This window comes from Misgurnus anguillicaudatus, chromosome 24 (genome assembly GCF_027580225.2).
Source record: "Misgurnus anguillicaudatus chromosome 24, ASM2758022v2, whole genome shotgun sequence".
Classification (NCBI taxonomy): Eukaryota; Metazoa; Chordata; class Actinopteri; order Cypriniformes; family Cobitidae; genus Misgurnus; species Misgurnus anguillicaudatus.
In genome coordinates, this window is record NC_073360.2 from 2,806,390 (window position 1) to 2,820,389 (window position 14,000).

General features: G+C 36.5%; 2 protein-coding genes across 3 annotated transcripts in view; both read left to right on the forward strand.

Moving 5' to 3' along the window:
- LOC129437413 (protein Atg16l2) overlaps positions 1–11,027 on the forward strand; it is a 41,566-nt gene extending 30,539 nt beyond the window's left edge. The window contains exons 17-18 of the mRNA XM_073863264.1: positions 3,574–3,675; positions 6,249–11,027. Of these exons, the coding sequence (XP_073719365.1) occupies positions 3,574–3,675; positions 6,249–6,342 (196 nt within the window). The 3' untranslated portion in view covers positions 6,343–11,027. The remainder of the gene's footprint in view (positions 1–3,573; positions 3,676–6,248) is intronic.
- Positions 11,028–11,295: 268 nt separating this feature from the next.
- Positions 11,296–14,000, forward strand: part of arrb1 (arrestin, beta 1) — a 39,589-nt gene continuing 36,884 nt past the window's right edge. The window contains exons 1-3 of one of the 2 annotated variants that reach the window (XM_055195636.2): positions 11,296–11,589; positions 11,679–11,740; positions 12,494–12,511. In XM_055195636.2, coding sequence (XP_055051611.1) covers positions 11,721–11,740; positions 12,494–12,511 — 38 coding nt within the window. In that variant the 5' untranslated portion in view covers positions 11,296–11,589; positions 11,679–11,720. The remainder of the gene's footprint in view (positions 11,590–11,678; positions 11,741–12,493; positions 12,512–14,000) is intronic. The other variant, XM_055195637.2, reaches the window with a different exon arrangement.

The window sequence follows — 14,000 nt, forward strand, 5'->3', positions numbered from 1 at the left end:
TGCTCACAGTGGACCAGGCAGGAAAAATGTATTGCTGTAAATGTATTATTGTGTTGATTGTGTAGAGCCCTGTTTTTCTGGGGGCCTGCATAAATTCAGTTAGAACTATGAGACAGAAACAATTTTGAGAATTTGCATGAATTGAAGTATTTTTATGTAGTAAAATGTCATTTGTAAGTAATTTAAAGTTTATCAGAAAAACATACAAGTATATAAGTTCTTTTGGAGCACAAGAAGACAATGATCTTTAATTGATCCTCAGAAATGTGGGTTGCATAGTTCTTCATTGGGATTGTGTTTTTTTTAAACGACAGAAACATGGTAGGTCTATTTATTATTGTTCAAAAATAATTCCTCGTTGGAAAAATGAATGGGACTTCCAGAAGCTTATTTTTGCTGTCTTTCCTTCATGAAAGATTTAATTTCTTTAGCTTTTAGATTTGCTCAAATAGATTTATGTATCCCTTTATTTATAAAAGAGTGTTTTGCATTCAAGACAGAAATAGCTCCTTTCAATTTCCAACCTAAAAATGGTACGCTTTGCTCTAGATGTATTTAAACAAAATCATAAAACAGAGGGAGCTTTCAACCTTCCAACATTTAGTTAACATAATCCGACCCTGCACTTTTCTTTGCATTGTCGGAAATAAATGCAGCATGCGGTATTTGATGCACTGTAAGACGAGAAACGAGTTTTACAGATGAGTCTTTTAGCGCCTCTGATATCTATGCCTCCCAGCATAGGAATATACTGTTTCCATGGAGACAGCAAGTCCAGAATGCACTGTGGCTTTGGTGTCTTTTTTCACAACTGAATCTGACATGAGCACATGAAAGAGGATAGAGAGCTACAAACAGACATCTGATGGTTTATTTGTCGTTCATAGGCTCATACATCTCTCAACATTTTCCCTTATTACCAGACTCATAATTCAATATCTTCCACGTTATAGCTATCTATGACTGTTGCCAGTACTTCATTTGCCTGAAACAGTCTTTCCATTATGCATCTGCCTTACATTGAGTATACATCATATATACACCACTATTTTTTACCACTACTAAAGATAATATTCACCCAGTTGTTATCGCAGATTATTACACTGCATGTTTGAATGTCAGTGTCACGACATTTCCAGGTTTGTTATTCCCAGATAACAACTGCTCAAAACTAATTACAGACGGTATACTGCAAATCATTTTGACAGGTACAGTTTAATATTACACAAAAATGTAAAGGTGCAATGTGTAAAATTTAGGAGGTTCTATTGACAGAAATGGATTATAAAATACATAATTATGTTTTCAGTGGTGTGTAAAGACCTTACATAATGAACAAAATTGTTTTTATTATCTTAGAATGAGCTGATTTTATCTACATACACAGCAGGTCTCCTTACTTGGAAGTCTCTGTCATGTTTCTACAGTAGCCCTACATGGACAAACTGTTCTGTAGAGCATGTTTTGTCACTACGTTGTCTCAGACCATGATGTGTTTGTCCTGTGGCGGCTACCATAGCTTTACTATGCATTTTGAAAAGGGCGGGTGAGCTTTGGACTGAGCCATTGGTTGCAATTTACAGTTTCATTGCTGGATGCCGCTAAAAATGATAATAGCATACCGTATTTTCTGGACTATAAGTCGCGTTTTTTTTCATAACTTGGCTGGTGCTGTGTCTTATTCTCAGGATAAGTCATTATGAATTAATTTTGACATTTATGAGGCAAGAGACAACATTACCGTCTACAGCCGCGAGTGTCTGCTATATGCTGCTCCTGTATTTATGTAATTCAATGATTCAGTGATGCGGAATGACGAGTCCGCGAACTTGATGCTCGGTGGTTTGTTCGGTTAATTTAGACTATTCAACCTTACAAGGTATGTTCTGTATGCTATGGTTTATCGTTTAAATAACTGATAATATTACGATCACGTACGAACATCTATTTAGCCTGCTGTTCTGTCTGCTATTGTTTAGTTGAATAACTTGACTCTCCAGATTAAATGTTCTTTGGCACGGATTTTGTGAAATAATTTTATAAATAAATGCCACTTATAGTTCTCTGCGACTTATATATGTTATTTTGTCTGACTAACGCATTTTTGATTGGTGCGACTTATACTCCGGAGCGACTTATAGTCCGAAAAAAACGGTAATAAAAAATTATCATGAAGGCTATAGCTATTGGCGATATGTTTGAATATTGTCGATAGAAGTCGTAGCCGAGGTAGTGTCTTTTGGCACAACCCTAATTGAGGTAAATAAAAAAATACCAAAATTCACAATATACACAGAAAAGTCATTGGGCCCTATTTTAACGATCTAAGCGCATTGTCTAAAGCGCACAGCGCAACGTCTTAATGGGCGTGTCCGAATCCTTTTTTGCTAATTTAACGACGGGAAAAATTATTTGTGCGTGGAGCGCATGGTCGAAAAGGGTTGGTCCTATTGTAATGGGAGTATTTTGGGCGTAACGTGCAATAAACCAATGAGAGTCTCAGCTCTCATCCCCTTTAAAAGCCTGTTGTGCTGGCGCTATGTCTAATCCCTATTTAGATGACGAACTTTGTAAACTGAAAAACTAAGCGGAGGAAAAAGATCCCCAGTTAAAATTAATGTGAAATAATTGTGTTGTTTTTCACTTGTATTGAAATTGTTATTTGTTTATTAAAACCTTTAAAAATCGTTTTCTTTTAGTCATGGAAGTAAAAAAGCAGGCTTTTAATTGCTTTAAATGTATGGCTATCCAATATCATCAAAACATAATTTATGTAAGAAGTAATGATTAACTATGTAATTAAAATAATTAAGTATGTAAGAAAAGGTTTGTACTGTAAAAATACTTTATTTGTTACAAACAGGAGATAAAGAATTTACAAACGGCTCTCCACACGTTTCAGCACTTGGACAGCGTTTTAAGCAAAGAGTTTTTTAAGCATTACTTAAAAATGTTTCTCATCTCACCATATCCGCAGGTACAGAGTCATCATATACAATAAATCTGTGAGGTAGCATTTAAAAAAAAAAAACATTTAAAAACAGATGCATTTGTTTAAAGCAAAGCATTTATTTACTTACCAGGCTACAGGTGAAGCAGCTCTTTGCGCCTTCTAACGTCTCATAATTAGTCCTCATTTATTACTCATACTCATATTACTAATGCGCTCTTTAAATAACAAAAAACATATTGCATTGACTTTAGACTTTAGAGCAGGTTTTTGTTGGTCAATGGCGTAGTCTATTTTAGTTGCCTCAAAATAGCAACGCGCCAACAATGCGCCTGAACACACCTCGTTTTCAGACCAGAACGCCCATGGGCGCAAAAGGGGGCGCAAATGCATTTGCTATTTAAACAATGTGGCGCTAAACGTGAAAATTATAATTGGGCCGGGTGGAAACTAGCGAAAGACACTTGTGTCGCGCATTGCGCCGGGTGTAAGATAGAGCCCATTGTGTCTGGTCTAGGCTTTAACAAGCCATTTGAATCTTTTAACACAAAGTTTGACCTATGTATGGTCGATTTAAATGACAGGCCAGACTATTTCATGTGCTTTCTTTCTTTCTATTGCAGTCCGGATGGAAGTTATCTAGCAGCTGGCTCTGCAGACGGCGCTGTCTACATATGGAATGTGAACTCAGGAATGCTGGAAAAACGGCTTCCCGACATGCACAGGTACTATACATAACATTAATTGTGATTCTTTATTTTTAGATTTTTAAGTTATAAGTAGGTACGCTTCATTTTGATTGCTTTGAATGCTGTCGTTCTGTTGGCTTGCTTACTGGGAGACCGCTGACATTATTGCAAATTCTGCACAAATTTTTTAATGTTAAATAAAAAGGCACGTCTAGTTAAACATGCCCATTTTACACATATTATTTAGCATATTAATTGACTAAATGTGTGATACTCAACTAAAAAAATATGTAATTTATTAGATTCCAATTTATTTATAAGGGCAATACAATTTGCAATAATATCATCCATATTCTATTCTATTTGATATACTGTATATCACCAGGGTACTGTAGGGGATTTTCCTACACCAATGTTGACATCATGTCAGAGTTACAGCAATTTTAAATTTGCAACTACTCAAATGTCTTTTTGTCACACTTATAATTACACAACGTCTTACAATAATAACCAAAATGTCTGATGTCTGATAATCAGAAGGTACTCAGGTAGCAACCTTTACATATTTAATAAGACATTTTATTATTGTTAATAAACAAATGCACTTTTTTATGGAGTGAGAGCATCTAGAAAGACCTGAGACCTCATGTGAAAGTTTTGTATAGGCACTGGTTGTATAAATAAAGATTGTAACTCTAATCCGGGTTGTCAGGTTTTCAAGGCAAAACCCGCATAATTGCTACTCAAAACTAGCACGCTTTGATGGGTGTGTTCTCTGGTAAAAATTGATTTTCACAAAAGTTTCACAAAATACCTTCCAGGAAAATTTTCTTCTGTAAATATAATAAACATACAGATATATCAAAGAAAAGAACATACCCTCTGCTTTCAAACAAACAAACAAACAAAACAAAACATTTGCTCTATTTTTATATCCTCTTAAAGGGGACATTCCACAAGACGTTTTTAAAGTATTAAATAAATCTTTGATGTCCCCAGTACATATGTGAAGTTTTAGCTCAAAATACCATATAGGTAATTTATTGTGGCATGTTAAAATAGGCACTTTATGGGTCTGAGCAAAAATGCACCGTTTTTGTGTGTATCCCTTTTAAATCCAAATGAGCTGCTCAGGTGGGCGGAGTCTTAAGCGCTCACGCAGTAGACAAAATAGGGAGATTCTATCACAAGGAAGTTAGTAAGCGATGTTAAGCATTATATATTTGAACAAGTTTAAAAAGTCAATCATCTGTTGTATGCATACTAAATACATGTTTATCACCAGATGAGGAACATTGTGGAATAAAAATAAAGACTTTTAGGTCTCATGCTGAACGTGTTTTAAACAGACACAATGATTTTCAGCATGTTACAATAAAATACACGTCCACAAACACTCAGAAGTTTACTTTTTGACCAAACCACACGAGCACATTTAAATGATCTGTAATAAAACAACACGTATAATGCTTAAACTTTAGAGAAACAGATCAAATGACATGTTTAAGTTTATTGTGATTGAACACATTCGCGTTTCTGTCAGTCTCTCACTCTCTATCTTGTAACTCCTCGTATTCATTTGAAACTTGAGAGAAACATTAAACAACATATTTATGCTTATTGTGTATGATAGTGAATACATGTTGTTCGCTCACTCCGTCTTGTGCAGTGCATTAATCCTCGTGTTCATTCATATAAACTTCAGAGAAACATTAAACTACATACTTGTATTGATGACAGTGAACCATCACGTTGCTCTCTCTCTCTCTCGTTCGTTCGCTCACTCGCTCTCTCTCTTGCACTAACGTTCTTAAACCTTTAGAAAGACCATTAAAACTACACGTTATAAGATTGTAGGCTACTGTTTGTGTTTGAGGGAATACAAACGCGTCGTGCTGTCAGTCATTCTTTCTCTCTGACTCTCGCACTCGTGAGGCAGCGTCATGGTTGGATAGCGCAGTTGAAGGGGCGGTATTATTATAATAAGATCCCCTTAATACGTCACGGGGGGAACGAAATCCGGATGACCTATATATTCACATGCTTGCAGAGAGAGCCTTACCAAAACGAAGTTACAGGGTTGCTATTTTTCATGTTTTCTGGGTTGGTAGAAGCACTGGGGACCCGATTATAGCACTTAAACATAGAAAAATTATGATTTTCATGGAATGTCCCCTTTAAATATGAGTATAGGTTTCTTCAAAAATACACAATTTTGAGCAAAAAGCTGAAATAATTGCATTTTTGTAAAGGACTTTTGTTAGAGATCTGATTCAGAATGAAGATCAAAACATATACAAAGTTTAAAATGTTTTTGAATTCGTTTTTGCTTCAGTTTTGTATAAATTGGGATAATAGCGGAATTACCGTAAAAACTCGTCAGATAAGCGTCATTGGCAGGGAAATGTGACGAGATAACTTGTCAAGAGTTAAAGTTTGTGCTGGATTACTCTTTTTTTTTTGATTACTCTGCTATGGTTCTCTTTTGTCATTTATGGAGCCTAATCACCCACATTTCTTGATACAATTTTAGTTTAAACTGTTGCATTCAGCTTTGAAACTAGTAAGGTTTCCTTTGATTTCTTTCTAAAACTGACTTCTTTCAACAGTGCTTCAATAAGTGCCGTGGCTTGGTCATTGTCGGGCGAACACGTCGTAAGCGTGGACAAGAGTCGTCGAGCTGTGCTCTGGTGTGATATCTGACTGCAGATGTGTTTCCAGTTTACCAAACATAAGTCACTCCTGGAAAAGCACTCAGGGACGTCATCAAAACAACCGTGTTGGGTTGGAAGCTTCACACTATGCATCCCATCAACAATAAGACCCCTTTGAAAGTCTTTGTTGCTTTGATGTGCGTATAACAGTACAGAGAAATGTGCTAATGTTACAGAAGTCTGGCGAATGAGTGAGGTTTTTAAACCTCCTTCCAAATGAATAACAGAGGAAGAACACAGGCCTTCATCTTGCTTGACTTCCTGTACTACCCTTTTTTAGCAACTTGACAATTTGACCGCATATGATTTTAACCTTTGACATAAGCCATTGACAAATTACAATAAAAAATAAAAAGGGAAACAACCTTTTTTAAGACCGCGACAGCACATTTATGAATACACGGAAACCCGACCCTGGCGCATTTATGTCCAAGGTTGTATTTTAAGGGAACATGTAATGTAAAATGTCCTTTTTAATTCCCCTTACTTGAATGCTTATTGTACATTGTAACACACTGACATTGATTTCTAAATACAGTATACAATCTAAATGTGAATATATATTTAAACACAGCCTCAGGGAAGTGCTCAGTTATACTAGTTTTTTATAAAAAGTGACTTGCTTTTTAAAAATGAATGAGATGAAGCCTTTGCGTTCGCCGCACACTTTAGTGCTGCCATAGAGACCCAGTATGCTCACAGCTAAACCGCACTCAGATTAGCATTTAAAAGAGCACTCTGTCTGATGCCAATCATAACGCATTGCTTTGACTGACTTTGAAGACCGAAATTACTGCCATCAGACATCACAGAAGTCCAGCGTCAGTCACAGACCGGCCAATGATTTGATTTGCTACCTTCATTTGCATGTTAAGTGCGGAAAAGCTTAATGCTCAGTTTATGCAGAGTGTGTTGTACAATTTTGACATTTATTCATTTTACACTGCTCATGTATTAGCTGATATGATGAAGTGTTAGAAATCACTGATTTACATTGTTACAAAGATAGACCAAAAGAAAAGCCTGTACCATACAAAACGGTTTAGTTGGCTAGCCAGGTAAGTTTAGGATTAGTTTTTGACAATTCTGGGTTTTGGGTAGCTCGACCTTAAAGGAATAGTTCACCCCAAAATGAAACTTTGTCTATATTTTACTCACCCTTAAGCTATGATGTATATGACTTTCTTCTTTTAGCCAAATACAGTTGGATTTATTTTTTAATATCCAGGCTCTTTTCAGCTTTATAATGACAATGGATAGTGCCTCATTTTTAAAGCTCCAAAAAGCGCACCCATCCATCAAAAACAAATTTATACGATAAAAAGCCAGAATATTATTTTACTCTAAAAGTAGAAAGTCATATACACCTAGGATGGCTTGAGGGTGAGTAAAATATCATTTTTAGTTTGGGATAAGCTGTTTTTTTTTTTAAAGGACAAGTTCGGTATTTTACACTTAAAGCCCTGTTTTCAGATTGTTTATGATGAAATAGAACGGTTTTGACTTGGCGTCAAAACCTCTATAGAGCCTCTATAGACGGTTTCAGCAGTAACAACATAAACAAGCGGCGTCCGTGGTCTACACGTAACTTCCGGTAAACTACGCTAAGAATAAATAACAACAAAGTACTTTAAACGTAGTTTATTTATATAACAAGCAAAAAAACAACGACACGTAGGTTACCTAGGAAACCAAAACATTTGTTATTTTCGACGAGGTATTTCTTCAAGAGTTCAGTTTAGCAATTGTCAGACCATTAAAAACTTAAACCGGAAGTGAAGGTTGGACCAGATGCGTATCGCGTCACCGCACGTGCGTCCCATGAAACCGTCTATATCAGCATGGCTGTGATTGATTCGTTATAGTCTCTGGTGTAATCGCAGCCATGCTGATATAGACCTTTATCACGTGATTACGAGAGTGATATTACTTTAAAAACATATTACATTTTTTCTTTATTTTATTTAGGTTTTATTTTTACTTGTCTTTTTTTATAGGGACAGACCAAACAAGCAATACAACAAGCCAAACTGCAGATTTAAGGACCATTGACTGTGACAATAAAGTCTGTTGTTTTGCATATGAATGCATAGCATATAAGTAAACATGACTGTCTATGTTCTAATAGGCATGATTTTACAAACAGAGACCTGAAACTCTTTAAGAAACGATCCTTTCAACAATGTGTCAATGAAAGAAGACATTCCTAGACGAACCATAAGACAGTTTTCGCAACCCTGTTACCAGAGTCTGTGTCATTTTACATATGAAGAGTTTCGATAAATCCATTTTTTAACATTTTTGTCAAAACATGTTTAATATTATGTTATTATGTTGTTATTTTGTTTTATGGTGCTACTTAGCTGTATTTTTTAAGTTATGAAGGTTTAAATCAAAACAAAACAACTGCAGTTGAATTGAAATTGATTGGAATGCACAACCAAAAAAACAAGATTTCTGAACAATTAAAAAAACGGTGGTTATCTCGTTTTGCAACGAAACTCTTCATATTTTGTTAAGTATTTGGGGGGGGTTGTTTTTGATAAAATTATAACTCCTTAAAGTTGAAGAAAATATTTTGTATTCATTCGTACAGTAAACTTATAAGGGTAACAAAGTTGAGCGCAACAAGGGGTAGTTAAATGTTTGGCGAATTTTACAGTTTGTTTGTTTTGTACAAACAGCTTCTGTTTTTGGAATGACAAAGCTAAAAGTTAAAAAGTAACAAACGAAATATCAATTCAACGAAGTATGATTGTAATTGTTTGTTTCAGTTAAGTTTATAAAGACCTTTTCTGAAATCTCTATTTAAGACATTTAATGTGTTTCAAACTAGCTTCTGTTCATTCATTATATGTTAGATAATAACAGATTTAACATATCTAGCAGGGACGACAGGTGACTTCTCTACACAAATTTAAAATATGTGTTTGTTGCGTCATGTGAAGCATGTTTATCATGTGTCTTGTCAAAATAAGTGCCTGCTGCACAAGACATGTCGAAATGGTTTATGATAAAAGAGACGCTCACGTTCACAAAATACTCACAAGACACTTACCACTTAAAGGGGCCATGGCACAAGACTTTTTTAAGATGTCAAATAAATCTTTGATGTGAAGTTTTAGCTCAATATACAATATAGTTCATTTATAATAGCATGTTAAAATGTCCACTTTGTAGGTGTGTGCAAAAATGTGGCGTTTTGGGTGTGTCCTTTAAAATGCAAATGAGCTGATGAAATGCAAACGCTGATCACAATGATGGTGGTTTGTTCCAATTGAAACTCAATTGTGCTTTTCTCTGCGCTAAATGGCAGTGCTGTGATTGGATAGGTGGTGGTATTTATATAATAAGAACTCCTTATGACATCATAAGGAGAGCCAAATTTCAACTACCTATTTTTTCATGTGCTTGTAGAGAATGGTTTACCAAAACTAAGTTACCGGGTTGATTTTTTCACATTTTCTAGGTTGATAGAAGCACTGGGGACCCAATCATAGCACTTAAACATGGAAAAGTCAGATTTTTATGCCATGGCCCCTTTAACAGTAAACTCTGATTGTGAGTATCTGGCGTCTCTTTTTTCATAAACCCCTTAGAAGCGTCTGCACGTGATGCACATATTCACATGACACGCCGAACACATATTTTGACATGACGAGCCACACACATGATGGGCTCATAGACTGTAAAAAAAGATGGACGTAGTGTCCGTGACGTCACCCATTGGTTTGTGAAGATTGTTTTTGAAGCTTAAAGTAGGCGTTGGCTGTCGTCGCCATCTTGGCCGCGCGTCGACGCGAATCACTCGCGGAAAACCGAAAATGGGTAAAGAGGCGGGACGTGGGTGAAGCTGAGGTGACTGGTTGCTGAAACCACACCTGCCAAGCTCGATTCTAGTGTCAGCAGTGGCTGTTCACCCCTCACTCAAGTGGCCACGCCCTTAATTATGCAGAACTTTAAGGCTTAATATAATTTAAATGGATGAGTTACAAAAAAATTCACCCACCTTACAGTTGTCATGAATGGCAAAATTAGCTATATAGACCAAAAACAATTTTGTACCAGGCTGTAAACATATTATTGTCTAGTGTAAAGTTGGGCATTTTTAACATGGGAGTCTACGGGAACTTACTCCCTTTTGGAGCCGGCCTCTAGCGGCCAGTCGATGAATTGCAGTTTAAGTCACTTCCGTATTAGCTTCATCAGAGAGATCGGAAGGTTGCCCCTCGGATGGGCTACATACATGTTGTGATGAGCTTCGCATTGTGCGCCCTTTGAAAAAAGTCACTGGCCGCCACTTATATCTAGTTTCCACAATGTCTGTAATACTTAAAAAAGTAATGGAACACCAAAGTGGACCCTATTAGTGGAAAGTGCCGGTAATAAGTTTATCATTGATTTTAGGACATTATTAACGTATCTCATTTCTCCCGACTATTTTAGTGTATATACACTTTTTCATGACGAAATAATGATGCTATGGGTGTTGCTGTCTTGTCATAATTTGTTTTATTTTTTCAAGCATCTTGATGTGACTTATGTGATGGATTAAAATGTATTTCCTAAGGGTGAACTGGCAAAGCAGTGTTACAAAAGGCACGATGAAACACTAAAAAGTTATCGTGGATGCAGTTAATAAAACCATGTCATCAATCCACATAATGGCTCATTGATATCCTTTTATTCCTGATGAATATCGATGTATTACACCCTAAGGGAGTGTGGCAGCACTTTAATGATGTCAGAGTTAAGATGTAAATAATGCACTGGCATGGCAATGGTGATGCGCTCATTTCACGCTCTCTTAAGGCAAGCAGAAATGTGTGCTCGGCAGTAGAGAATATCACCTACGCATACATACCCTCACACATTCAGAGAGGAGAAGAACGAGAGAGAGAGAGAGAGAGATAGTGAGTGTGTGTGTGAAACAGAGAGAGAGAGAGACAGGCAATGGAAGAGAGGGTGGTGCTGTAGCTCTAGCAGACGGATACGGATAAGGCAGTGCATCTCACTGGATATCAAATAGCATCTTTTCTTTCACATATGATCCATCTAAAGGACATCTAGACCAGAGCATCACAGGCTTTTGCTTGTTTTATTTGGGAAACGGAGGATTTGCCTCCTGGCAACCAGCAGTGGAGATGCTCTTGTAATTGGATTCAGCTGGAACGGCTTCAGACCACAAGGAGATCTGCTTAGGTGTCTCGGTAACACAGCCTGACAAGAGTGCATAGTAAATTCTCTTTCTTTATCTTTTTATCTTTATTTCTAAGCTCAGTGTTTCTGTATTTGACCAACCCGTCTCCTCTTTTTCTCCTTCAGGAGAAGAGTTTCTGTGAAACGTGTCGCACACAGATCCTCGCAATGGGCGATAAGGGCACAAGGTAAGCCATGTGTTTTGGATAGGTTATAGCTGGAGATGTTACACTTTCAGTAATGGCTCTTGCATTTGTTGTGTTGAATTTTTTGGTACAATTGGCCATTTAACGTCACTGTGGCTCATCTCAGCCTGCTCGTGCATGTGTGTCCGGTTCTGAGATTTCCCAAATTAAGTCGATAAACATAGTAAATTTGGCATGACCTAAATATGACTTCAGTGCTTTTGTGTGTCAACATTATGACCAATCTTTCTATGAAACCTTTTTAAAAGGACCTTCTGTTTAATTCAAAGACTGAACAATTGGAAAGTAAAGCCGCGGGGACTCTATTTTAACCTGTGTCCCCATGAGAACATGCACTACTCATTCTGACAAGGTTTCAACAGTGTTTACCTTTACAGCAACTGATTTGAAAAACACAATACCAAACTCATAACCTGTATTCATTGCTGTCTGGATCTTGTTTAAACTTTTAAAATTTTGGGATATTTCACACAACCAGTTTGTTGGCACGTGCTTAATCTGACCTGTGATGAATTTATGCCAAATCAAATTTTTTATAAAAAACCTTTGATGTAAACAACAGAAAATATGAGAAGGACTTCCTACTGCGTTTTGAAGTTGGCAAGCCTATTTCTCTTGCAATGTCTGATTGATTTAGCAACGCATTACTTACATTAAGCATATTTCTTGGCCCTTTCAAAAAGAAATGAAGCAGTACTTAAATCGTCCGGCAATTATGTGCTTATCTGTTCACAGTTCTGAGAATCATATACAGTCAGTACTCTTCTATCACTTCTCCATAAAACTGTTTTCTTGCAGTTGTGTTTAACGTATATCATTTCTTTCATTCTGCATTTTGTTTGCATGGCTTATACACCACCATAATAAAAACAAATTTATTTTTAACAGATAAATAAGAGCTACAAATATTTCCTGACATTATTTAAATGTGCAATTCTATCGATTTGTGTATTTTATCTAAAATTTAAAGTTTTTTCCGTTAAAAATATTTACAGTAAAGATGGGATATGGAGCCACACAAAAATCCCAAAATAAACAAATAGTAGTAACTGATTTTATTTTTTATGTAGTTTTTATTAATGTTTTACAATGTTTTCCTCGGACTTACAGTTTATTTGTGGCGGCACATTTACGAGGGGAATGGGTAGATAATGGGTAACTAATATGCTGTCAGGTTGGTCGTTTTCGGATGCATAGCTACACGCAAAGCCTATATCTGACGCGTCCACCCCAAAAAGCGACGTGCACAATGGCACGCAAAATTTAGTTTTGGGTCCAGTTTAAACCAGGCTTCAGAGTCACAGCAGAATGTGGCGATTGCAGTGTGTACGGAACGTGTCATGTGCGATAGAGGTAGTAAAAAAAACGTGCTGTGAACAAATCTATTTGTGGTCAGTTTTGGTTTTGTGGAGGAGAGCCACAAATAAATGAATGTATATATGGGAAACACTCTTTTAACACTCTAAAAATGCTGGGTTGTTTTTAACCCAGGGCTAGGTCACTATTGGACAGAACACACACTGGTGGGTTTAAATGACCTAACTGCTGGGTTGTTTTAACCCAACTGCTGGGTTATTGTCAATCAACCATGTTAGGTTAAAACAACCCAGCAGTTGAGTCATTTTTAACCTTGCAGTGTGTTCTGTCCAATAGTTATATAGTTTAAATTTGTTGTTAGGACAATGTCCAGGAAATGTTGCTTAATAATAAAATTATTAAGAATTAATCTTCTTGCATTTCTATACACAATGTCCTGGGGACAGAAATGGCACAAATTCGCTAGAATGGCCTAAATGTAATAACTATTATTTGCTACCTTCATTAATGTATCTTGGACAGTCCTTAATAGCTACTATTTCTGTAAAACTGAAATCTTTGGGTGCTGTTAAAGACATATTATCTTTATTATCACAAAACCAAACGCCTAGGATGGTTAAGCTCAACCTAGATACACTCAATATAACCAACTCTGCAGTCCTAATACGCACTTAATATACAATATGTAAACAAGGTACTTACCACCACCTATTTTTTCCTATGTCAAACGCTGACTGACACTAGTTTGTGTATCATGGCATTAGGGTGCTCTCTACCCCTTTTATCCCTGTTATTTGCTTTAGATCTGGTGAGGATGGCTTAAGAAGGAGGTTAAAGTATTACACGTTTTGGAGTCGCAGCATTTCAGCTAATATTTTCACACAATTTCTTACCAAAGCGCCAGCATTTGACCAGGCCACATGCG